This window comes from Falco punctatus, assembly GCF_963210335.1.
Source record: "Falco punctatus genome assembly, chromosome: 1".
Classification (NCBI taxonomy): Eukaryota; Metazoa; Chordata; class Aves; order Falconiformes; family Falconidae; genus Falco; species Falco punctatus.
The window spans coordinates 118,141,460-118,168,148 of record NC_137580.1 but is presented as its reverse complement, the minus strand read 5'-3'; the positions used below and the strand labels follow the sequence as shown (position 1 = coordinate 118,168,148).

Below are 26,689 nucleotides of genomic sequence, written 5' to 3'. Positions count from 1 at the left end.
GCGGGGGGCGAAGTCACGGTGAAGGCGCCGAACCCGCTCAAGCGCTCGGAGCGGCTGCCGGACCCCGGGCCCCCGGGCGGGGGGCGCAGACGGCCGGGCCCGGTCGAGGGCCCGCGGGGGCAGAGCGCGGGGAGGGGCCGGGGGCGCGTCGCCGGCCCGGGGAAGCGGGCGGGAGCGGAGCGCGGCTGCCGGCAGCGGGCTGGGCACGCCGGGCACCCCGCGGCGGGCAGGGCTCCGGCTCCGGGGGCGGCGGGCGCTCCCCCCGCCCCGCCGCAGCGGCTGCCGCCGGGCGCCCCGCCTGGGAGGGGTTAAGCGGCGGCCCCAGCCCGGGGGCGGACGGGGCGGCTGCGGCGGCGGCGGCTGCTATACGGCGGCGGGGCTCTAGGTGTCCTGCCTGGGAGGGTCCCTGCTGCATTGCAGCCGCCGCGCTGCTCCCTCTCCGCGCACACAATGGCGACTCCCAGCCCCAGCGGCGGCTCCGGCGGCGGGAGCGGGCCGGGCCCGGGCGGCCCGCCGGCGCACGCCGCCGCCAGCAGCATGCAGGGTAAGCAGCCCCGCGCTAGGCCGCGGCCCGGCCGCCGCTTCCGGGCCGGGCGGCGCGCCCCGCTCTAGGCCCGGCCGGGCCCCGGCACCGCCGTGCTCGCTGCGGGTCTCGCCCCGGCCGGGCTGTGCGGGCGCCGCGGGGCCGAGCCCCGAGCAGGGTGGGGAGCGGGGGGCGGCGGGCGGCGGCGCCGCGCCGGGCCCCTGCCCGCGGGAGCGCCTCGTCGGGGCGGGCGGCGGGCTCGGCCGGCCCCCGCAGGCCCGGGCTCCGGGCCGGCCCCGCTCCGGGCCTGCCGCGCCGCTGCCGCCTCCCGCCGCGCCCGGCGGGCTCCCGGGGGGAAGCGGGGCCGCGGCGCCGGGGGCTGCCCCGAGCCGTGCCCCGGCGGGGGCCACGCCGCCCCGGGTGGAGGGGCCGGACAAAGGCCGCCTGGGCGCCGCTCCGGCTCCTTCCAGCCGGGGACGGCAGCGCGGCCTCCCCGGGCCGGCCGGCGCCAGGCCGCGGGCGGCAGTACCCGTGGGCCCGGCCGGAGGGGCGGCCGGGGGGCCCTGCTCGTCGCTGGGCGCCTGGGCCTGGCGGGGCGGCCCGGGCTCCCACCCCGCTGCGCGGGCCCCGGCCTTTGTGCGCCGTCCTCGGGCAGGTGCTCGGTCGAGCAGCGCGGGGTGAACTCGTGGCTCAGTTCTGCCGTGTGCCGGGGGCAGTTCGCGGTGCTGCAGCGAGGCCGGTGTGCCAGCGTCCTGCCCGGCCTGCTGGTGCCTGAGCGGGCTTGCGGAAGCGGGGGATATTTTTTGCAAAAGCCACGGCAGATGTTTTTCGAGTCTTCTCCCTTAAAGTCAGACCACTGGAAAACGCTCCCTGCTTGAGCAGCATTTTGGGCTGAGGCAATGCTGTGCTGGGTTATTTATTTTTTAATTCAATATAGAGATGGCAACGCTGAAGAAGCAGTTTACTCTTTTGGGAGCACTCTCATCCTTTTTCAACAGAAGAAGGAAAGGTCGCACACACTGTGAGAGAGCTGCAGGCACTCTCAGCAAATAATGTTTTTCCCAGTTCTTTGCTGTAGTCCTGTTGTGTCCTGCTAGTACAGACTGTGCTGGGACTGGTGGGGACCTGTTTGGGCAGGGAACTGATGATACAAACTAAAGAGTTTGGTATACTTGGCATAAAAAGGTGAATTTTTGCTGTTTGCAACTTCCTCTATCTGAGCTCTGGTGCCCGCTAGGTGAAGGAATGGGCTACCTGTTGGGCCGTGGGAGGGTGGTATTAGCCATGTTTATAACAACTTTCAAAAACCTGAATCCCAAACCTTGTAAATTAAATGCCTGGATTAAAAACGTGATGTGCCACAGTGGTTCCAATAAGACAAGAAACAGCCTTGTTGCAGTGCAGTTGCAGCTCTCCATGTGTCCCCTTGTGTTTCCACCTGACCCCTGTTTTTCACATTTATGAATTGTTCCCCTGAATCCTGTGTATCCTCAGGGCTGAGAGCTGCTTGTGCACCCTGCGTGCAGCACCTGTGATGCTCTGTAAGCTTGTGATGATGTAGCAGCTGCATCTTTTCTCCAGGTGAAGGAAGGGCAGTTATTTCTGTTGGGTTAAACTGGCAATTTGGCTTAAAGTGGCAAATCAGGACAGTGGGGCCAGTTTGATGATATGCAAGTGCTTGTGTGTTAGGGTGCTTTTAAGTGAGCAGCTGAGGTGCCCTGGGAGGAGCTGAGTGTGGCATCCTGGGCAGGCTCTGGAGGAGCAGGTTGCTGTGGCAGTGGTGGTGAGGGCAGGTTCCTCAGACCAGCAAGAAGCTCCATCCCAGGCAGACTGCCAGGGCCTCGCTGCTGCCGTGCAACTGCTCGTGCAAAGCCAGGGGAGGCTGTGGGTGTGATGGGAAGGGGCTGGACGTGTCCGCAGGTGATCTGCCAGGGCAGGCCTGACAGCTCTCAGAGGTGTACCATGACATTGCCCCAAGCATGTGTCCCACTTGGCACTGTCTCCCTGCTGACGCTGAGGCAAGCTGAGCTGTGGCAAAGCAAACCCACCAAAAAGCAGTGAGTTTTCTGCAGTTTGGATGCCCAGCGTTTGCTTGTGGTGGCGTTGGGCGGGCACTGGTGCAAGGAAGGTGTTGGAATGCATTGCTGAGTAGGGGAGAAAAGTAGGTAGGACTTCGTCAGTGTTGACTTAATTGGTTTAAACAGTATGGTGGAGCAAGGAAGTCATTAAGCTGGAAACAAGTAATTATATTTAAAAAAAAAAAAAAGAAGAAAAGTTTTCCTCAGTTAATTTTCAGCCAGAAACGCTCTCTGACCTGGCTTGTGCAACTGCTGCTGCGAGGGAGGTGGTGAGCACAGGGGGGGTGGGACAATTCCCACGACTGCAGCCTGTGCCCGCTGCCGAGGTGCTGTGGCAGTGCTCCTCTGGACAGCCATCCATCACGTTTGGAGGCTGTACTCAGAAGACTCGTGCTGGGGCAAGCTGGCCTGGGGTGGGAGCTCTTGCAGGAGATTTGTTTTGGTGTGAGGGCTGACCGTTTTGTATGGGGGAGTTGGCAGGAGCTGGGAGTAGGGAGAAGTCTTCATGGAAATTGAGGCCCATCACACTGATGTCTGGAGCTAGGGTGGCAGATCCAGAAGGTCTCTACAGGCCACTGTGTTCTGTTTTTAATTCAGTATCCTACAGCGTTTTTGATGTGCACAAGCTAAAGCCCCTCCAGGTGACAACACTGAGATGATGGCAAACCAAGGTGTCCCCTTGCTGGGCTTACTTTTGCAGCCACGGCACTCCAGTCTTGCAATCAAGCAAGGGGTTGCTTTGGTTCTTGTCACCCTTAGTGTTCTGCGTGCCCCAGCTTCACTTGTCTTCTCTTGGCTCACTACATCAGCTGTTAATGCCCGTGAACCTGGGAGTTTGTTTCTTCCCTAAGCGTCCCCCTGCCTGGTGTTGATGGTGCCATGTTCAGGGCATGGTTGACAGCTCAGAGACAAAGGAGAGCTGGAATTCTAAGTACTGAAAATAGATCCGACTTCATAATTTTTGAAATTTTTGTTGTGTGCTAACTGAAGTCTGTCTGAATGCCAGTGACTGCTGGTGTGAAGAATTGTTGTCCTTAGTTATGTGTAATGCTAAAGTCCAGGAGCAGTCCTGCATATTTATGTCCCCAGTGTTTTGTGGAGAAAAGAGAGATTCTGTGGGAAGTTAGATATCCCACTTTGACAGTGATTAAAGAAAAAAAAAAAAAAAAAAAGAAAAGAAAAGCCACCCAAACTGTAATTGGAGGAATTTTACATTTCTTTCATTGCCAAAATTAGTAATAACCTTTACTGCTGACATTATGTAGAAAACTATGATTTGAAGAATGGTGCTGTTAAATCTAGAATTGTAACTAATTCCAAGGCATAGGAAGAATTTTGATTCTAACTGCAATCTGTGGAGTCACTTATCCTATCTCCAGTGCCAAGCAGGAGCTGGAACCCCTTTTTAACTGGCTGTTACGAATTCAGCTCCTGCTTTCAGCATTCAGGAATAATGAAGACTGCTGGGACTTCTCAACTGTTGTTGCTTGGGATGCTCTGATGTCTTTCAGAAGCAAAGTGTATGCACTGCATGTGTCTTTTTGGAGTATACATAATGGTTCAGATGTGTTGGGTGGGAATTCCTGACCTGTTCAGCTGGAATTTGGTGTTCTCTGTTCCCTTCTCATGTGTGGTCCTGTCTGGTCCCCCGTTGAGGCCTTTGCCCTCTCTACCCCACTGGCCATAACCTTTCTGTTTAGCAAAAATCAGAGAAGGTCCATATCTGGTGAGAGAATTCTCTGTGGATATGAGGCAAGGAACCTGGGCAGGGAGGTTGTTGGGGGTGTCTGTTGGGGTGCACCAAGAGACTAAGCAGAGTCCTGCTATCCCCTTGGATGCCATTCAGGACGTCAATAACTTACTGGAGTTAGGAAATGAGTTTCTGGCTATGTACAAGGAAGCTCTGTACGTTTCCCTGCCTGGCAGGAAAGAACTGCTGGGAGGCTTTTTGAGAGGCCAAGGATTGTTCATGTTTGGCAGATGATGGTATTGGTGAGTGCTGCAATGGACTTTGAAAACACTGTGTCTTCGGGGTAATCATAGTTACTTCAGACAGACTGCTGTCAAAAGCAGAATATTACTTGAAACCATTTGTGGGCATCACTGTGACCAGTACGATCCTTGGTATGGGAATTTGGTAAGATGCCATGTCTCCTGTATCCTGCTTCTCTTTGTGTTGCTGCCTTTGCAAGTGCAAGGAGTGATTGGAGCAGCTCCTTTCCCTGCTGCTGAAGGTGCTCCTGGACCCAGGCCTGGCAGGAGGAGAGGAACGGGATGCTGATGCCTCAATGTTGAGATGTTGGATCTGCTGGGGTGCAGTGTGGGGACTGTCAAAAGGCTGGCGGGTAGACTTACCTCTCTGAGCAGAGGGGCACAGTGCATGCTGAAGGTAAGAGGAGTGCCAGTGAACGTGGCAGTTTGCTCAGGGAACCTCAGAGAGGGGAATTTGGGGAACAAGAAGGCAGCGGGGAGGTGGAAGCATTGTGAAGCAAAGGGAGCAGCAAGCAGGGAGCAGATTGCCTGCGAAGCAGTTTGAGTGGCCAGGTAAAATGAAACATACGATGTAAATAAGAAAACAAGGGAAAGAGAAGAGAACAAGGTAAGGAGAGAGAGGAGGCTGGAGGGAAGAATTAGTCCTTGTCCTCAGCAGGTAGTAAAATAAGGTTTTTCTGTCACTGTGTATTAATTACCTGTTCTTACTCTAATGTAGGCAGTGAGTTGTATCTTTAGCAGGTGGGAACTGACTGAATAAAATGAGGAGGTGACTGCACTTACCCTTGCCCACAGTGGAATTATAAAACCAGTGTGTGTTAACGTATGCTGCTGATGCAAGCTGACACTGGCAGAGCTGTCAGATTGATGGGTGTTTGTCCACTTAGACATGTTTGTATTTATTATGGAAGGTAAAGATAGTTGTGTGGTGAACAAACCAATGTATTATGGTTTGTTTGTGCCTACCAGTTTATTCCTGTACAGTATCTCTGCCAGAACATGGCTAAGCATATCTGCCTTGTGCCCAGGTCTTAGTGTACACCTGTGCATGTAGGACTGTATTCATAGGTAAGCATATGTGTTTGCATTTTAGCTTTCCATTTTGGTTTACTTGTAATTGTTAATATGCTTGTTTTCCTGGTAAAGGGGCAGCCCAAAAGTAGTAGTTAGTCTCATCAGATGCTGGGAGGGTTTTTCAGTTATTTTATGCTGATTTGATGGAGCTGACAGGAGTGGAAATCACACTGTTGCGTGTCAAAATGAGAGCCGTCCAGCAAGAGAAAAATGAGTTCTGTAAGGAAGAAAAAAAAAGAAAAGAAAGAAAATGTGTTCTTTCCAAGCTTAAATGTGGGAGACTCCTCAACAAAATCATTAACTGGTGTGTACACGGTGAAGCGTTACTTACAGGAGTCTTGTGGAACTACATCATGCTTTGCCTGTATCAAACATAAACACCTTGTTAGCATCGTACAGCTGGGATGCGATTGCTGCCTTTGAAGTCAGATGTCTTCTGTTGGATTTAGGTTTAGATAAGGACTTGGCAGTGTTAGGTTAATGGTTTCACTCTGTGATCTTGGAGGTCTTTTCCAACCTAAACAATTCTGTGATTCTGTAAGATTTTGTGTGAGGTGACCTCCGTTTTTGCTGTCTGCTTCTCAATGAATGGAAGGAGTAGCTGCTGTAGCCTGTGGAGGCTGGAAAGAAAAACTGCATGAGAGAAGGAAGCTGCATCAGGTGTTTGTGTAGTGCTCTGCCCTGCAAGGCAGGAACTGGCAGCCAGTGTTCATCCAAGTTTCACTGTAGTGATGTTTATAAAGAAGGTACAAAAATCTGAATGGCTGTAATGCTTCTGGCATGCTCTCGGAGGCTGGTGTGTAGTGATCTGGACCAGCCTTCAAAAGGCGCTGGTTATGTTCCCAGATCTCATGTACCTTATGTAAAATGGACTGCACTGTGTTCACCAAAGCTAGAAATGCCTCCTTAGATGTGTATGTTTTTGTTGCCGTTCTGCTCTGTGCTGAGACAGCAGCATCCCGCTCAGGGAGGTGGAAATTGTTGTGCTGCAGCAGGAGAGTAAAGAAAACTCAGCTGGTTTTGGCAGTGGAACCTTTTCATCGTGGTTCAGGGGTTGTCATCTTGGGGCTTGGGCTCTTCCATGGATATTTTGGTCAGGGTGAATTATTACTATTGTACAGTCTGGCCTCCTGCTTTGGAGGGATGAACAAATGTTTGGGGGATTCTTGTGTTGGTCCTGGTCAGAAACCCAGTCCCTGTAAAGGCACCAGCTCAGGAGAATCTGTGTCTTTAAGTCAATTGGTCCAGTAGTTATTGCATTCTTAAGCTGTGTTTGTGCTGGGTTTTTTTATCAGTTTGGTCAGTTTCTGGTTGTTGGTTGCTGGTGGAGGAGCCCTCCTCCAGCGATCTCCCTGTGCAGTTACTGTGCTGCTCACTTGGCCAACGTCTTCAGTAGTGTGAATCCTGTGCCATGTTATTCTGCTGGCGTTCCCTGTTAAGGGCTTTTGTTTGTCTTCTAGATCCTCTGATTTCTTTTTATGTTGCAGGCTTGTTTGCAGAAGAAATGTGTGAGCAGTGGGTAGATGATAGCGTAGTGCCTGATGAGCACTGAAATATTCTTCCTTTAAAAAAGGTATGTTGCTATAACTGGATTAATTAATGTGTGGCAGTTAACTCATGGTAAATCCCTAGTGAGAGACACTTCACCTGTGTTTCTTCAGTTCAACTTGGAGGTAACTTGAATACTGTCTTTGCTAGGTTTTGACAGTGGAATAGATAATGCATGTTAGTTATCCGTCCGTATGCACGTGCCACTCTTTGGTGGTGATGGCACTTCTGTTTGGAGGGTATCTGAAACAAAAGCTGTGAGGCTCACCCCCCTCAGTAGGCAACTAACTTAGTTGTTTAGGGTGATTGTTAAAATATCAAGATATTTGATTATCAAAATCATTGAGAAGGTGCTCTAAGTTATTCTGAAGGTGCTGAGGGATTAAGTCATTGCCCTTTCAGTAAAACCTGAAATTGCAGGGAGAGCGTTTCATCTCATTCTCCTGGGACAAGGTTGCAGGAAGGATTTGTGTAACCCACCTCCTTCAACCATTGGTGAGTTGTTGGACAAGTTACCCATTAAAAATCCCTTGCTGGGGTTTGCTAGGTGGACTTGTATAAACTGCATGTAAGATGCTTGGCAAAGTGCCACCACATGTGGCAGCCTCTTGAAAGGGGTATTCCTGAGTTATGAGCTTTGTATTGACTGCAGGTGCTGATACAGAGATACCTTTAACGTGCACAGCCCATCTATCTGTTCACCCTGTAGGCATCTGTCTCCCTTGTAGAGGCTGGGTTGGTCCCCTCGCCCTGTGAGCGGTCCCAGCTTGGGAGCTAGCCTTCCCCTCGCAGGGGGCAGAGCTGTGGTGCCGGTGAGGGGGTAGGATGCTGCTGCTGGGGGTGGCAGGAGGGAGGGAGCCGACCTTCCAGAGGCAGACGGGGGCTGTGGTGGCTTGGCTTCATCGCCTTTCAAAGCGTGCCTGTGCGGCACACTGCACATATGCTTATCCTAAATCCTGTGCCCGCTAAACTAATCTAAGCTGAAGTCAGTTGCTTGCATTGGGAAGCATGTCCCTTCACAAGCTCCTGTCGGGCGCTGATGCTGTCAGTGTCTAAGGCCAGACAGCCCTCATAGCGCGGGCAGGGCAGAGCTGCGTGCTGTCTGCGGGACAGCCTGATGCTTCTGGCTCACTGAGGAGCCCCTGCTGCCAGGCTGCGCCGCTGCCAAAATAATTCGTCCAGCCTCCCCAGCCACCATCTTTCCTGGGTGTGTTGATGTGGGTGGTGGGCTCAATTAGTTCATCTGGCTCCTATTTTTCTTGGGCTTTTTTTGGTGAGGTTATGGTTTTTGTGTCTGTATGTGTGTTTTTGATTGTCAGGAATCAAGCAAATTTCCACAGTTGCATTGTGCTGGCAAGCCACAAGCGTAAGAAATCAGTGCTCTGATGTAACCTTAGGAGTTAGAAGAGCACCATATTGGGGCTAATAATCTTCCTCCCTGCCTTTAATCTCAGTGTTTTTCCTCTTAGTAACTGTGCCTGACCGGATTGGTCTTTTTTTCTGAGACACTTCTTGAAGGGAAGGACAGACTGTAAGGAGATTTGCAGTGGGACAGACTTGAACTCATTCATATGATTTAATATGGTAAACTTGGAGCACCCGGAGCACAGGAGGGATTAATTTTAAACCAAAGGATGTAAAAGGAGACTAATAAACTTTGCCAGCCGTATACATTTGAAAATGCCAATAAGGGGGGAAGGGAGAATTGAAAACTTGCTCTGCCTCAGTGTTTGAGCGTTCCTCAGCCACGGCGACACAGCTTTGTGTTGGCCTGAGCGTCTGTGTGCGGGAGGTGGTGTTCTGGACAGGCTGCATTGCTGACTTTAGTTTTAAACTTTTCATTCTGCTTTGTTGTAAGTCTTATGCCCATCTCTTATGGGCATCTGCAATCTTACTAGGATTCCTTTTGTTTGAGGGGAGGCTTTAGATCTTGAGCATGACGTGCATTTCTTGGTCTACTTAGGTGGCCATTGCTTTGAGATAAGTTCTGCAGTTAGTGCAGCTGCAGCGTTCGTGCCTCCTCGTGGTTGGGTGGAAAGGCGCAGGCGTGACTTTTATCAAATGTCATAGGTTTATTTAAGTTCCTTGTGCAGTATCTGTGAATTTGTGAGGATATGAGACTCAATAAGCAAAGGTCCTTGTGGAGCTCTCTGCACTGCCCGTTGGATGCCTGCTGTACGCCTGCATGGACCCTGTGCAGGGCATGAGCTATTGTTGGCCTGGATTTGCATCTGGAGCATCATGTGATGCTGTAGAGCGTCTTCCAGAATGCATGACCTTGACTCCTTAGGCTGTAGCCTTCCGTGGAGGGATCTCTGCTATTGCTATTTGTGAGGCAACATGGTGTTGCCAAGCATCCCCTCCCCGTCTCCCTCCTGGTTCTGCTCTCAAACGAGCTAAACTGCTGTTCACATGAACACGTGCAATAACTGTGCTTAGCGGGGTATGGTCCATTAACTTTTGTATGAGCATCAAGGGAGATGGAGAGCATGTATATTGCACAAATTGCGTATTTATTAGCTGCTAAATTGATTTCCTCTTCTGCAAATCGAAGCCTTTGTGTTTGCCCTTTACTGGAGGCAGGGCGAGCCCTCCAGGAAGCAGACAGCTTGCGCTGATCCTGGAGCGAACAAAGAGTCCAAGCGCCAGGAATTAGTCTGTGTTTTAAATAATATATCTGATCTTTCTGAGGTGCTTCAGAAGATACCCTGTGGCGTAAGGAGAACAGCTGTCGGGAGCAGACAGAGCTGAGCCAAAAGGAGTAGGTCCTTTTATCAGTTTTTGTCTAGGCTTATTTTTTTTCTGTGGGCCAAAAGGGTTTTATGGTTTGCTTTGGACTTAATTCTCTGGAAGCGGTTCTCTGAACTGAGTTAGCTATCACTTTGCTTTTGGACCAGAGCTTAAAGTGTTTGTACTTGGAAGAGGTTTGTGGACCGAGATAAAACAGTTTCCTTTAAAAACACATTGCTGTGTTGCTTTGACCTGGGAGGGGTTATGGACTAAGATAAAAGCATTGCATTTGGAAATTGCTTCTGGGGAGTGATGGGACAGTGTTTGAGTTTTCCTGCAAAGACCAGTTCTCCTCTTCTGAACAGTGTCAGTTCAGGACCTGGTCTCATGCCAAACACTGGAAACCTTGCCCTACCTTTGATGTCCTCTTCTTTCCTCATGTCCCACTTAGAAATGTGGATGGGCAGAGGGAAGGAAGGGAGAAGATGACTAGAACTGCTTTGTGTAGGGCTGGCCAAGGTGGTGGCCCAGAGCCAAGGATAGACATGGGGGTTCTGTCCATTCTTCAAGGTACACTTTGCCTTGGGGTGGCAGGAACAGTCAGCATGGCGAAACCGGGGTGTTTAGATGTTTACTTTTGAACTGGTTTCCTCACTGATTGGGGGAAAAGTAGAGGTCAGCGCTCTCCTTTCTGATCTGATGTAGCCCAGCTGTTGTAACTATAAAGCGTAACTGTATGGTGTAAGTATGTAGGCAAGTTTATGCAAAGGAGTTCTGAATGAGCTTGGCTTTTGACTGGAAGAAAAAGGAGTTTGATGTAAAGGTTTGGAGACGTGCTGCTTTAGGCAGCAGCATGGTAGTTGAGTTCTTGCTGCACTGGAGGCACACATTGCTGAATATCTGAGCAAGCTTGCCAGTGTTCTCCTGGAAAAGCAAAATATATTTAAAAATATATTTATTTCTTTTTGAGAAGAGTTGAAGTACCATGCTGGAGCTTATCTGCCCAGCTGGTTATGCCAGAGCTGTGGCCAAGTGTACTTCCTACAGGTTAAGCTTTGCCACTGTGCATTAGTGCTTGGCATCCTCGGGGCTGAGAATTATTTACTCTCTGGCCTGTTCCTGTGGCTTCATCCCTGCTGATCCTGCTGATGAGGACCACAGCTGAACAAACAGGAGAAGGATCTTCTCAGCAAGTGTGAAAGCAGCGAAGGTTGAGACAGGAGTGGTGGGAACTGGTGTCTGTGGCCCACGCGTGTGTGTCTGTATTCTTGTGTGGGAAGGCTTGGCCGGTTTCCCCATCAGGGACATCATTTGGGATATTCTGTGACTTGAACTGGAAATTCCAAGTCTGATTTGTCGGTACGGCTGCTTTTTCTCCTGCCCTACAAAAATAAACTGTAAATGAAGAATGTGTGAATGCAGGGTTTATTTCAGTGAAGACACGAAATGTTTCTGGGGCTGGTCATTTGCTTTAATATAGATGAGTCTTAGTCACGACTGACTTGAACAGGAGCCTGTAACTGAACTGGCAGCAGGGAACCTCCTTCATTGCTGAGCTGCCAAAGGTCTGAGCTGCAACCCGTCTCATGCCAGGGCACTGTGCTCCTCTCGCAGCACCTGGGACGGAGTCCAGGAGCTGCTTGACCACGGTGCTATTTCCATTTAGTAAATAGAAGCTTTCTGGGAAGGTTTGTGTTGGGTTTCCCTCTCAAAACTGATTAATACTCTGACTTTGGCAGCAAAGCTCCGAATGCTCAGTGTTCATGTCCTCAGAGTAATCTTGTGCTGGCATGTCCTGAGTCTTTGAGACCCAAACCAAACACAATAAATGCTTTGTGGTGACGTTCTTCAACTGGTTGATGGTCCACACTGTGAGGCAATGCATCAGACTGCAGGTGTAATAATGATACTGGGGTCAAAGTCTTGCTCTCCCTTTGGGCATTGTGTTCAAGAGATGTGGGTTTAGCAACCAGTATTGGTTGCTCCCTGGCAGTTGAGCTGGTGAAGGTGAATGTTGGGTCATCTTTGTCCAGGCCAGCAGCAGCTGCTGCTGCTTTACTGCCCAGCAGGAATGTGCCAGGAGAACAAGGGACTGCTCGGTCCGTGTTACATCCAGAGAGGTCCATGGGATGACTAAGGGTGACAGAGTGTCCCTGTTTGCTGTGGGTTACAGTGTTCTCTGCATTTGAAGCAGTCTCACGGCAATAGTTTCTTCTAAGTTTCTACTCATAGTTAAAAGTCCAAAAGCTGTCGCTGTGATGTGCTAGAGGAAGAGGCTATTCCCAGTACTTCAGATATTGCAGAAATTGTAATTGTGAACAGAACTGGCAAGTGATCCTGTGAAGTAATTTTGCCCAGTGCTTCAGAGGAACAAGGTAACCAGTATATGCTAGGAGAAAAGTTCCCTCAGTCCCAAGTACGGCAGTTGTTTTAGATGACTGAGTTTGAAATGCTCTGGTCCATGTTAGGGCTCAAAGAAAGACAAAGACCCTTGAAAATCTCTTTAAAAAAAAATAAAATCACACAGTGGAAAAGCAATGAGAGAATTCTGTCTGGCATGAGAATTCTGTCCCCTGCTATGTGTGCACAAACACTCATGCTCGCTCTACCAGTATCAGCCGGATCCCAGCTAATATGGTAAGCCCTTCACTCCCTGCCACAGAGATTATAGCAAGCTGGATACGCAAGAAATTCTACCACAAGTTTAATATTTTGTCTCCAGTAGTTACCCCTTTCTACCTCACATATAAGCATGTCAAGCTCTTTTTTTAAAAACAGCTTTGACTCTTTGCTTTCTGGAGGACAATTTCAGTCGTTAGCTGGAGATGTTCCTTCAGCTGGCAGGCTGTGGTGATTTCATGACAACTGTGTAGCTGTTGATCGGTCATCTTCAACATGCATGCTGCTGCTTCCTCTGTAATGCCTGCTTTTTGGAGGTGTTTCAGGGCGTGATGATATTCCTGCCCTGGTGTGCCTTGGGCTAGGCAAGGAACCAGCCTCTGCTACCCTTTCCAGGAAACGGGCGCTCTCTTCCTGCGGACGGGGAGTTTCTTGCTATGCCTTTGGAGTTCACTTTGGCTCTAGAGGTTGCTGATGGCCTTGTGTGGGGCAGAAAATGTGGGCAACAGGACCACGCTGATGCCTCCAGCTTCCCCTGGGTGTCTCCCAGGGCAGCAGCACCAGCAGCAGACCCCAGCTGTGCTGGTGCGCCATTTGGTCAGCCACAAACAGAGGAGAGCATTGCATCGCTGATACAAGGATGGCGTTAAGTAGCTCCCACCTTCTCAGCAAAAACTTGTTAGTCCTGCTGTAGTGGAGAAATTGTGACATCTTAAACCAAGTCATTGCTGGCCAGTTTTCTCTGGGGTGAGACCTGAGGTGGACAGGGAGCAGCATTGGCTCTGGCCGCAGGCTGTGCACAGATGGCTGCGAAGGCAGAAGACGTATTTGTGGTGCTGTGATAACTTGCAAGGGCCAGGAGAACCCTTTGGTGTTTTCCTGGGAGCTCTGAGGGAGAAGGAGTTAATGAGGACAAGGGCAAGGGAAGAAGATAGCTGGATCTGTGTTGGGGCTACTGGCTGATATTTTTGCAGCAGTCTTCTGTTACCCAGCGTGAGACCGTGGGGATTAGCGGGGCAGACTGTCAGGCTCCTCCTGTGCTGAAGACCTGCCTGCCCTTTGCACAGCAGTAGAGCTTTTTTCCAGGGACTTTCAAAATCCAGCAGACTTGGGGAAATTTTGTTGAGAGACTCTGGTTCCTGTTTCTTTAGCCGAGGAACTTTGTGTTTGCCCCCAGTTCTAGGACTTTGAAAGGATGAAAAACTTGTATAACCCTCAAAAGAATCATGTTTGGTATAGTAGCTTATAATAACATGATGGAAAAGGAAGGCAAGGAGATGAACAGAAAAAACCCAAGCAGATAAAAATGGAATTCACCATCTCTGAAAATATTAATATATTCAGAGTATCAGTTTTGACTTCAAAACCTCTTCTAAGAACCACAGTGCAGCTGAGCAGCATGACAGCCTGCACGCTTATCCCTCAACCTGAAGCAAAGAACAAAATACTTCAAGGGGAGAGCAGAGCTGATGGGTGCAGACTGGGCCAAGGGAATGGGAAGAAGTTTTAAGGCAAGACAGTGAAATTGCAAGCTCATAAAGAAAGCTGAGTTGGTTTTGTAGTGGTAAAAGGAACTTTCCTTGAAGAATGATAAAAAGAGAAAAAATTCTTGCATTTTTTATGTTTTCCTGCCAGTCAGGTGGCTAGCTGATGCATTTCTTATTTTCACTAATGAGTATTATTAATAAGACTTCAGAACCTTAAAATTGATGTTACTAGACTTCTGTGGATAATTTCAGTTACAATTCATGCTTGATTCTTGGCCTCTGAAAATATTGCCAGCCTGCTGTGGTGGTTTTTTGGTTAATTTTCAGGTTTTGTATGCTATTGTAGAGAGAAAACCAATTAAAAAAATATTAAGTCTTACTCAGGAGGCTGTGTAAGTTGTAGCTGCTGGTGTGAGGGGGCACCAGGTCTTGTGAGACTCATGGTAAAGTCCAGAGCAGGCAGCAGTGTGCTTGTGGGGAGTGCATGGGGATGCCGGCTGGGACCCATGATGGGTGAAGGTAAGGCTGGATTCTGTTTCGCTTTTTTTTTTTTTGTCTCCATGGTGTTGGGTTGCACAGTTATTGTGCGTGTCTCATTCCTTATTCAGAGCCAAAAGCATCCCATATTTTTGGTATCCAAGTTTACGTTAAATTGAAATGTGCTTGTAGCACATAGTCGTTTCTGAGAGCTAAAATAGCCACTTGGGTCAAGCCTCTCAGCTGGAGGATGAGCACCCAGTTTCGTGTCTGGTGGATGATGGTTCTTACTCTGATGGCTGGTGTGCAGTGACATGCTCAGGGCTCTTTCTGCTGTGTGCCTGGCATGTGTGCATGTGCCATGCCATTGATGCACTCACCTTCAGTGTGCCAGATGCTTCCCAGAAATCTGCCTCCGTGCACTTCTGGGCAGCTACGGGGAAGCCAGTGAGCTCCAGCCTGGTGCCCACTCCAGGTGCCTTCGAAGCTTTCCTTGCTGTACAGGGAGGCGAGGCTGTGGAGGCAGCACAAGGATGGTGTTTGCTCTGGTACAAAGTACAGCCGCTGTCCCCTGTGGCCAGAATGTGTTGTGTGGACTTAACAGGGCTCTCACTGGGTACTGGTACTGATTCAGATGTAGACGTCGGAGAAAAAGTCAGAGGTACTGCCCATCTGCATCAGCTTGGTCAGCAGGGGCGAGGGGGTGTGGGCTGGTCTTGGCTCTGCTGCTGGCTGGGCGCCTGCTGCCCACCCTTGGGTGACCGCTGTGCCTGAGGGAGATGCCGGCTGTGCTCCAGGTGCTCAGTGCATCATTGCAGGGAGCCCGGCGCTACCCTTGGCAGGCGTGGTGTCGAATGCCCCTTGAACGATGCTTGCTTCCCCCTGCCCTTAATTTGTCAGCGTTAAGGTAAAATAGTCATAAGCTGAAAGCCTGCAGTGGGGCTGGGTTCCCCTGCCGCGTGGCTTTAATGCCTGCGTCACCATAGCCTGCTAGATCACCCGTGCCTCTTGTGAGTGTTGGTGGCTCGTCCTCACTGCTTGAGGAGCTGGAGCTTTGCCGCGATCTGCCCTTTGTCTCAGGCGATGGATTGGTGCCCAGACCTGAAGCACAGTTACTGCTGGTGAGAGCCGGGCTCAGCGGGGGGGCTGCGGGCAGCGCTGCTGTGGCCCTGCATGGCCCACCGTGAGCAGCACCCATGGGGGGTGTTGCAGCAAGTCGTACGTGACCTCCCCGGCTCCAGGCAGGCTTGCTTTCTGCGGATGCGCAGTGCTGCTGGCTTCACCAGGGCTGGCCTCTTGCTGCAGTAGGAAAGCTGGTCCCTCGTGGGGAATCGCCTGCGCACGTGCTGCTGGACTGTGTATTTCAAAATACTACTTAATATTAGCAGTTTACATTAAACTTTCAACTTTGGGGGGGGGGGGGCACCCACCTCTTCACTCTTAGTGTGTTACTTGTTACCACCAAACTCTCATGATAGAGCTGGTTTTTTTATTCAAGTAGGTTTTTATAACAACTGGCAAGAAATTCCCAAATAGTTACCGGTGTAGTTTTATTAACAGCTGGAGCTGTTAATAAATTATTATTAATAAAATAATATTTCTTGGGGTACCCTGCCCTCCTCTTTGCTTGCCAGGTGCTGGTGCTGGTCCCCTTGCTAGTGTGTTGAGCTGTTCTGTTTCTTGAGATTGGTTTACAGAAAGTGGTGGATCCTGACGCGATGGGGTTGTGCTGTATTCAGAGCAGCGCAGTCTAAAGTTTAATCTAAAAAATTAGTTTTTTTTATGGTGATAGAGTTTATTGACACATAAAAGGAGATCCTTAACAGCAATGAGTCACTTTGACTTTCAGCAAATGAGTGAGAACTGGTCTCTTGCTTTAGGCTTTCAGATAAACTTCTGTGGAAAGGCACAAAGCAAGCTATGCATTTGTTTTAGTATTGTCCTGCTTGCTTTTTTTAAATCAGTCTGGTAATTTGCTTTTTCTTCCAACTAACGAGCTGCTTCTAAGAGCCCCTCCATTTTTCATGGTGCCAGTGAAGCAAGAGCTCAATTAAGACTTTTAAAAAGGTCACTAATTGTTGAGGAGGCTTTATGCCTTCTGCTTTACCTGTATCAAAAGAGCAGTGCTCTGTCAGCGTGCAGTTACGCTAATTGCAGACGGAGTGTGTCTGTGTATGGTGTGTACGGGAATTTGCTGCGTGCTAAATTGCCATGAAATACCAGCTGGGTAGGATTGGCAGTTTGATTTGAGTTTTTTACAACTTCTGCTGAATGAAGACCTGACTTCTGGGATGCTTTTACATGGCGGTGGAGGGTGTCCGTTGTCAACTTACAGGCGAATACCTCACATTTCTCTCTTGGGTGTGGGATGTGTGGGTGCTGGATTCTCTCGTGGGTTGCTTCTGGTTCTGCTTCTTCATGAGAGGCGAGAGCAGGCAGAGAGGTCTGAGATGATGTTCCTGCCAGCTGTGCTGAGGGGGCTCGGGGAGCTCTGTAGGATTCCTTTTTCCCTTTTCTGTCATCAGCTTAGGCTGTGCGTTGCTCAGACATCCAAAGTACCCTCTGCATATTAGAAACCAAGTCTCTGCATGATTTGGTTTTTTTGTTGTTTTTGTTTAAAATCTGAGTTATAGAAATATTGTGACTCTGCATTTAGATTTTTTTTTGTTTGCACTCAATATACATATGTTACAGCAGTTCTAATATCTAGAGAGGTAATTGTTAATGTTTTTTAAACAATTGGTGTCTTTGGGTTTTATCTCGTATATTTTGTGACCAGTGTTCAGTCAGATTTCTTCTGAGATATTGTATATAGAAAATCCTTTGTTGGCCATAGCTTTTTCACAGACTGATGCTTTTTTGTCTTGGAAGAGCAGAGGACATATGCTCCAGCGTTACAGCGCAGAGCAAGCCTGCATGTCAGGATTGCTCCCCTAGGACAGAGTTGGAAAGCACATATTTGTTCTTTAATAGTTTTCTATTGGCACGGGATATACAAATCTTCAGGAAACTTGATGTTTGAAGCAGGAATTTCATATCTCTTTTGTGAGCTAGAGCTGTGTGGTGGGATTAGAGTTAGACTTGTAGATCTTTCTAGTAAATACCTGAGATGATGGCGACTGAAATGTGAAAAGAGGTGGAAGAAAAGGATCTGCCCAGATGGAGTGGTCGTCTGCTGAAGTCTGGATGGTGGAGCTGTGTTAACAGCTGTGCAGGTGAGACTGAGTTAGAGATGAGACCTGCTGCTGGGAACAGCTGGCACGTGATGAACCTCGGCAGCTTAAGAAGGCTGATTAATATTGAGGATAATGGCTGGCTTCTGTGTCAGTCGTCTTGCCATTTCCCAGTTGTCTAGCCCATTAAGAATGTAAATTCTTCTGCAGGGTTTTAGTTAGTTCCCCAGTGATGATTTTCACCTGAAGCTGGGATCTTTCAGGCATAGACAATCTGTATGCATTCGAAGGGTTGAAATCTGCTACAAAACAAAAAATCCTCAATAAATGATATTTCAGAAAAGAAAAGAAAAAGGAGGGGGAGAAAAAAGGCTTTGTCATCAGAGGGTTTTGCAAAGTAATGAGGTTTTCCAGAGCTCAGTAGGTGGCCTCTGAAGCAATCCGGTAAGGAGTGGGGCCTTAGGGAAGGGAATTTGGTGTTTTCCCATTGCCATAGTGGACTGGCTCTGAGGCTGCTGTAAACTGAGCACCATGTAACCAGTGAATCCTTTCTAACAGCTGGGTTGACTGTGTTGGTTATCTGGAAGCACAGGAAAAACATGTGAACTGCTTTGCTGGTAGCAGGGGAGACTGCGCAGCATGCCTGCTAGCAGCATGGTGCTGGGGCTGCTGCTGTGAGGGCTTCAAGAGTAGTGACAAAAACCCCTCCATCGTCACCATGGATTTCTGATGTTGGTAGTTTTGAAGTGAAAATTTGTTAGTGTTTCCAGCTTCTAAACCTGTACTGTGGTTTGTCCTATGAGCAGCAGTCTGCTGCAGCCCGAGGGGGTGAGTGGATGATTTCCCACCTGTGGTTTTGCACTGACAGCGTGGAGGTACGTGCTGTAAGCTCCCCACAGCAATGTGGTCACCATGGGTCCTGCGCAGGGGCTCACGGTGGGTAAGGCTATAAAACACTTCCATTAAAATCACTTGACTGACTCCTGTACCTGGAGATAGGAATGCAGGTGGGTCAGACCCAGGAGGGTGAAGGCATTAAAAAAATCCAAACCCTAAACCAATACTTTACCACCTGCCTGCCAGAGCATTGGCGTTTCCCTTAAAAATGGGGAAGATGTGTAAGAGTGGGTTTGTGCATGGGATACTTTTGCTGGCTGGGGACCTCCTGAAGTGTTGCGTGGTGGAGATCTTCATCCCCAAGAGGGGTTGTGGTGAAAGTGATGCACATTTCTGTAGGGGCAGCATCTGTTGCACATCTGAGGGCAGGTTGTCTTGTTGTGAATGCCTGAAGTTGTTTGTGGACTGAGTTTTATTTCAGGGCAGGTTTCCTGTGCTGCTAAGGGGGAAGAGTGAGTGCCTCTGTGCATGCTGCAGGGTTGCCAGCTGATTTCCTTGCTGCTTTGGACGTCTTTGTAAAACGAGGTGAATTGGCTGTTACCCAGAGTTGTCGTTGAATCACAGAATGGTTTGGGTTGGAAGGGACCTTTGAAGATCGAGTCCAACCCCTGTGCCCCAAACAGGGACATCTTCCACTAGGCCAGGTTGCTCCAAGCCCCATCCAACATGACCCTGAACACTTCCAGGGATGGGGCACCCGCAGCTGCTCTGGGCAGCCTGTGCCAGTGTCGCACCACCTTTCATCGTAAGAAAGCTTTCTTCCTTATGTGCAGTAGAAACCTGCCCTCCTCCAGTTTGCAATGATTGAAGGTAGAGATGGAAGATCTGAATTTTGTCAGCAGGGAGTTGCATGTAATGTGGTGAGGTGCTGAGGGAGCGAGTGTGTGACAGGAGGGGCCCTGCAGCCCAGGATGGGACCGGGGGGAGTGTGGGGTGAGCGGCGGGGGTCTTGTGGGGACCCTCCCGTGGCACAGCCGTGGCCAAGCAGCCGCCTGTGCCGTGGGACAGCCTGGAGAGCTGCAGAGAGGGGTGATGGTGGCTGCTTTCGCTGTAGGTTTTAACCAGTTGAATCAAGACGTGAACTGTTAGGAAAATACTCAAGACGGCTCTTGTGATGGTGAAAAAAACCCATTTCGTCCTAGCAAAAACTGTTTACAGCAAAGACAGATGTTGACGTTGACTATTTTTGTGAAAAATACTCTTGACTGTTAGGTAGTGACATTGTGTTTGCTTGAATTGCCCCTTAGAGTATATTATAATTGTAGCTTTCTCTTTAAAATGCGTTTTAAAGTGTTAGGAGTGTATTAGCTGACTTTGTGCATGTGACATGTGCAACCATATTTATTTTGAAGGAAGGGATGATAGAAGCATTAACATATTTGTGAATTCTTTTACCTCCTTAAAGGCTTTCTGTTTCATAGGTAAATTTTGTAGGTCCTGTTTACCAGCTATTAATGAGAATGGCAGAAGCTATTGTTTTTTGGTTTGTGTGTTTTTTTTTTTTCCCCCCCCCCCCCCCCCCCCCCCCCAAGTCCACAGTCAGTGCTTGGTAACTGTTGGTGGCAAAATGTGTGGCACTTGCAGTGGGCAGGAGGAATCTTGCTGGATCTGGCACTGGATGGCACGTACCTGTTGCTCTTTCCCAGTAAGTGATGGTTTCTGCTGTGGATCCACTTTGCCGGAAGAACACCATCTAGCCTTTAATCTGAAGGTGGTGATTTTGCGCTGAGAAGGGAAAGGCTGTTGCTGTTCTCTCTGCTGGAAGATCAAAGGTGTGTGGCGGAGGGGGGATGCTTTGCAGTTCCTCTCTTTGTTGTAAATGAAAGGAATGTGACACAGATATCTGAATTTCCCTTGTAAGCCATCAAGAAGTGGCAGATTTGATTCCCAGCTCTTCACAGCTCTTTTCATGGAAAACCAGCAGCAAGTATCTCAGTTCAGGACATCGGCTTTGCCTTGCTGAATAATTTGACAAACCTGTGTGCTGTCAGATGAGGCTCATTTTCTGTTGAGCTGTACTTGAGCCACCACAGCGGTAAGCAGTCAGTTTATTAATAAACTATGGAATGAGGGGGAAGAGTTGCAAGGCGACCTGACTTCCCGCTGTCCTAAAAAGAGCAGCTTTTTGCTGGCAGTTTCTGCTGTGCGCACTGGGGTGCAGCTCGGCCAGGCAGCTGAACCAGTGCTGAGCCTCCTGTGGCTGCAGTCCCTGTCCCCATCCCTCTCCTGTGGCGTTTCCTGCCCAGGTGACAGCCCAGGTGAGTCTCTGTTTCGGTGCAGCGGGGCTCCTGCGCTGTTCCCAGGGGTCGTCTTTCCCATTGATTATTTGCTGCCAAGTCCATATAGCAAAAAAGAAAGGCTCAGGGCCAGTTCTTCAGTATTTCTTTGCTGTTTCTTTCGGGGTTGCAAACCTCAACCCTGAGGTGCACTTCCCAGACTTTGATATTAAGATCACTTCCCAGTGTACTTTTATTTGTCCTCCTAAGTAGCTCTGTACCATTAAAGGAATGTCATGAAGAAGTACATTTTCACAGGCTGTTTCAGTGCTTTGGCTACCTTTTTATAAAAAAATACTGTGTGTGTGTGCAGTGACACTTTTTGGAGTGACAGCCGTTGTATTTCCATGGCAGCAGGTTGTGCTTTCATTAAGCTTCGCTTCAGCTACTTTCTCTGGTTTTGTTTCAGTAATGAATTAACTTCATGTAACTTTCTGTGCTGTTGAGCATCAACTTGCTGATCTTTCTGAACGATACTTAGCAAATCATGTGTTGGGTACAAAGTGCCCTTCAAGGGACATGTGAGACTTAAATGTGGAATAAAACGTTATGTTGTGTAAAAGCAACAAAAGCGTACACGTTACACAGTTTAGTGCCTATCCTGTTCTTGACAAGTTGTATTTAGAGGGTTTAATGGGCATTATATGTGTTAGTATTCGGGAGTGTTCTGAATAAAAGAGGCGGGGAGCGTTCTCCTAACAAAACTAAGGATGATGAGGGAGAGGACCCTGGCGTGGGACTGGCAAGCAGGTCAGTGAGGGTGGTTTTCCAGAGGGGCAGTTGTTCTTTCGGTGGGTGACGTGCTCTGGGACCACAGGCGCTGAGCTCCCAGCCGGCTGCTCGTCCTGCGCAGGGTTAGGCTTGCATGGCTGCCCCTCTGCTGACCACAGCTCAGCTTTAATCATCTCGGTGGCAATTTGCATACAACCTATAAGTGAAGACAGATCCAGCTTTAACTGAGGCTTTTGTCAGAAGATATTCCCGATGCATATTTTCTTTACTAATACGTATCAGAATAGACTTTTCAGGATACAGACCTGTTTTTTTTAATATCAATAATTTTATCTTATACCATGAATCTTAACATATAGGACACCAGAAATTAGTGTACATGTGATTTTTTTCTTTTTTTCTGTAGCCAATATGAAAGCTAAAGCTGTGATGTTGTAAAAAAAGTCTGCTTTATGCTTTTAATTGCTGGTGAAATTGCTGTATTCTATCTTTCTGATTGAATAAATTTGGGCAAAATAAGAAATGGAAACAATCAGACTAATCAGATATGAGGAAGTAAAAATAACCAAAAAAACCCCAACAAAATCAAGAACAACTCAAAGGAGAGTCTTATCTAATGAGCTTCAGAAAGAGTGTTAGAACTGGCTTATTTGAATCCAGTGTATTTTCAATTTTAGACATGTTTTATACTTTAGGGGAAAGTTACCTGCTTTAACAAGACTGGTTTTGCTGAATTTTCTAAACTGACTGTATTAAATTTTGGGACTGTGTTTAAAAACAGAATAACATGGTTTTTTGAAACAGAATTTATTTTGGAAAAAAGCATGGGTTGGGTTGGTTTATTGTTTGTTTGTTTGGGTTTTTTTACATAACATAGATTATACAGTGCTGTCTGCTATAGCCTGGGAAAAAGAACAGATAAAAAACAGATAAACTGAGAAGTTTCAAGGTGCTTTGTACATTTGCGTATGAGAATGTGTAGAACACTTGAATCATTGTATTCCTCTGTGAGATAAAATGTACTATTTATTGTAATTTGTATATGTGGCTGTATTGGGATCTTTTGGTTAAATAGCTTCTTTCACTTAATGTTCAGAATTGTCAGCAGTAACTAGAAGTACGTATTTTGGAGGGAAACAACATTTTGCAGTATAACATGGCTTATTTATAGTTGTGACAGGGACCAAAGCTGGCAGACAGCTAGAGGTGAAGCATGAAAAAAATTTGCTGGACCATCTCACGGTGAGAGGACCACTTGAAAGATAGAAACAGTTCATTGTAGAAATGTCTTGGGGTTTCTTTAGCAGCACAATAACCTGGTGTGATTCTTACCACCTTTTGTCCATAAATTAGGAATTTGAATTATTTGCTGTAATTTATAGCTGTTTGTTCAGACTCTGTTTCCTCATCCTCGAGCCTTGGAAGAAGAAAGTTTCAGTAGAGGAAGGGATGGCCAGAAGTGGCTGTGACTTGCACAAGTAAATTTCACTTCTTATGGGCACTGCCCACTTCTCCTGAGTGTGTAATGAAAGATGAAAATCAGAGTGGATCTGCATCTCCAGACAGTCCCCTGCCCCTCCCAGGAGTACAAAACCCTGATTATACTAGGAAGAGAAGAGTGACAGTTTGATCCTGCCTGGTGTCACTTAGAGATGTGGGACTTTTAGGTAAATAAAGATTCAAAACGGTGTGTGGCCATGGCTTGCACCCCTTTGGGCTGGATTTATAAAATGCCTAGAAAGTGTGTCTCTGCGGAAGAGGGAAGCCATGGGGTGTATTCGGAAGTTACCAGCTGGAGAGAGCTGTGACTAGTGGGCTGAGTGCTCCAGAACCGTTGTTTCTCGGGGGATGCTGACCCCTTGCATCTCCTAAGCAACTGAGCAGCAATGCCAGTGTGTCCCTTGCAATATCTCCTGCATGGCGTGGTCACAAGGGTCTTGAGGGCCAAAGTGATGTCCTGCCCATTCCAAGACAGTCTGGGAAATGGTGGCTACGTCAGTTTTTGATGAGATACACAGAGTGTGTTTCCATGTTCACGCTGAGCAATTCGTGCAGCAATGAGCGTTCAGGGCTGTCTGTGGGCTGTGTGTTCCCCATGTTCTCCCATGCCCAGAGCCATCCAGCATGATGGAAATGCAAAGGAAAAACAAAGTAAAAACCATTGGTCTTAAAGGGATGGTAAGGTGAAATTTCTTGCAGAGGTAGCTGGCTTGGAGGGTTTCAGCCATCTATTTTGTGTGTCTGATTTAATGCTCTGGTTCCAGAGTAAATGAAAAATAGTGGCGGTGTTGAAAGAGGCAGCGCTGCTTTTCTGACCCTTTCCTGTGCAGCTCACAGCAGGAGCAGCTGGCAGGGAGGACGGTCAGGGAAGCAGTCTGGTTTAAAATGAACCTGGGGGGGGAAAAATGTCAGGGTTGAGCATCTGGGACAAGACAGGGCTGCTGCTTCTGAGGGTCACCCAGGTGAGAAGCAACTGGAGATCTTGCTGTTGTGGATCTTTGCGATGGCAGATCTTCCTTCAGTGTGACCTTACACTGCTGAGCACAGTGCAACCCAAGCCCTAGGTTCAGGGCCTGCGAACAGTGCTGCAGGCTAAATATTAGTAGTATTAAAAAGCAGGTTTTTACAGTAATAAAAAGGTGTGGTAATGAAAAGGCAACTTGTCATCGGAGCTCCTGTGCTAGGGAAGGGATGGGTTTGTGTCCTGTAGGTGAGTACGTGCCATGGAGCAGTGCACTTTGAGCTGGGTGGTGGGAGGAGACCAGAGCTTTCGACAGAAGTTACACGTCCTGACTGTGATTCATGCACTGGAGCCAAGCTTTTCAGAGGCTTGGGTTTGTTCTATCTGGAAACACTGGGATTTTACTCATCTGGAACCACACAGAAAAGGAAAACCACAAAAGCATCAGCTTCCTGCTTTGCAGGTTAACGTGATGCAGCTCTTCATTTCTTTATACTCTCGTTTCCTGAACAGTGTTTGCTCTCATTAGGAGTGGCTATATTAACATCAGTAGTTATATTTTTTTGTACCCTTTTAGATCCATCCTCTCTACACTGACTGGACGCGAGCTCTTTGTTGAGGTTGCATCAGCTGGTACACCAAAGCCTGGCCGTGTAGCTTGTTGCCGTGGGTACCTTGGCTGCTGGTTCGGGTCCGTGGGTTGTGTGCAGCTACCCAGTTCTTCCTTCAGGAAGAAATTTAAAAGTTGTAATGCTTCCATCTGTATTATTTTTGCTAACAAAAATGAAGATTTCTGCCACATAGGTTAATACCCACAAAAATTACGAGAGCAGCCAGCTGTTGGCCTGTTAGAGGGGGCTTCAGCGATCTGCCAAGCTGTTGAAAGCAGCAGCACTGTGACCAGGTCCCTCGTTGCATCAAGGCTTCAGCTGAGGCATGGAGGAGGTTTGGTACCTGCTGCCTTCTGTCCTCCCTACATGAGCAGCAGAGCGCTGGGGCTCACTCCTGGCGTTTCGGGTATTCTGGCAGTTGAACGAAAATGTCAGGCAAGGGTGCTGTCACCGTGCATCTCTCAGAAAAGGTTTTGATGCTGCTGGTCTGCAAATTGTTGGAAACACCGATCATCGGATGCTGCCCGTCATGTCCCTGCAGTGTGAAATGGGCTCCTTCCTATGCTTTTCTTGCTACAGCATGCTACTAATTCATCCTGAAGGTTTCAGAAGACAGCATAAAGCTTGAATTTTTATGAGTGCACAAGATGTTAATTCTTTTTTTCTGAAAGAAAAATGTGAACCGAAAACCTGGTGTTCTCAGTCCAGTGGTGATATGTTAGGAAGGCTTCTGAGTGCTTGTTAAAGTGTGTTATTTTGGTGCTGGGAAATGATTTGACTTACAGATGCATTTGGCTGTTTCTGCTAGGTTTCAGCACATGGAAGAGTTTGAACAAAGCCATGGAAAGTAAACAAAAGTTTAAGATTTTTTAGGGTTTTTTATTGCCCCCCTCCTTTTTTTTTTTTTATTCCTTGCAATGTGGATTTTCCTTTGTTTTCTCTCTCCGGTTCCCTGAAAAGCAAAGTAACTGCAGTGCTCGGGAAAGGACCTGTACAACAGTGGGAGAGGCGGATGGTGACAGGGCATTGGGCATGGGTGGCAGCTCCTGCCTCTTCTGATAGTCTGCACGTAGCTGAGCTGCTGGGTTGGGATTGCGTTGCTCAAACTATCTTTGTGTCCAAGGGCTGGAGAGCAGAGTATGGGTTGTTGAAGCTGAAGTCCTGTTGGCCAGGAGTGATGGGGTCTGACAGCTCCCGAGGAGACAAGAGGATGTGGTACGAGCAGGGAAGTGAAACCTGGTGACGGTTATTAAATACAGGGATACCACAGCTGGCTGAGGAGGTCCTTGAGTTTAAAGTGGTTGGAGGCTGAGAGAGTATCTGAAGAAGGATGTCACGGGGCTGGTGGGTGCTCTTTTCACTGGCACCTCCCTGGGGGCTCGGCAGAGTGCAGAGTGCTGTGCTAGGTGGACTTGCAGCTGTTCTTATGCGCTGTGTCTTTGGGTCTAGCCCTTACCTCTTGAATCAAACCAATTTTTTTCTGAAATCCCAAATTGGAGAAGTACAAAACTAGATCGTTGCCTATCTACAGATTCTGCTTTTGAAGTTTAGCATGAAATTGCTTTGGATTTAGTGTCTAAAAGTTCTCTGAAGGAGTTAAAAATAAATGAATGAATAAATATTAAAAAAACCCTGAAAGTACTTTCAAAGACAACTAAAAGCTTTGTATGTTTATAGACCTGTGTTTTCATTTCTTGCTTAGCAGTCATACATACTCCCATTATAATTCAGCAGAACTAAGCAAAAATGCTTTTTGGGACCATGTGTTCCTAGGCGTTTTAAGATCCAGACCAAAATCTTTCCTAATGTAATAATGCAGATAAATATATTTTAAAGAACTTCACAGCTGAGATCACGCTTTGAGAAAGGCTCAGATCCTCTGTAAGTCCGTATAAGCGATGATTAGATGTTCAAAAGAACAAGACACGTGGGAGCTCGCAAATGAAAGAAACCAGCTTATGTGAAGCAGATCCTAACTTGAAATTTGGCTTGTGTATTTTTAGCTATGCAT

General features: G+C 48.2%; 1 protein-coding gene across 1 annotated transcript in view; it reads left to right on the top strand.

Annotated features, from left to right (window-relative positions):
• Positions 1-295: 295 nt before the first annotated feature.
• MAP2K4 (mitogen-activated protein kinase kinase 4) overlaps positions 296-26,689 on the top strand; it is a 90,380-nt gene continuing 63,986 nt past the window's right edge. The window contains exon 1 of the mRNA XM_080401433.1: positions 296-544. Coding sequence (XP_080257559.1) covers positions 451-544 — 94 coding nt within the window. The 5' untranslated portion in view covers positions 296-450. The remainder of the gene's footprint in view (positions 545-26,689) is intronic.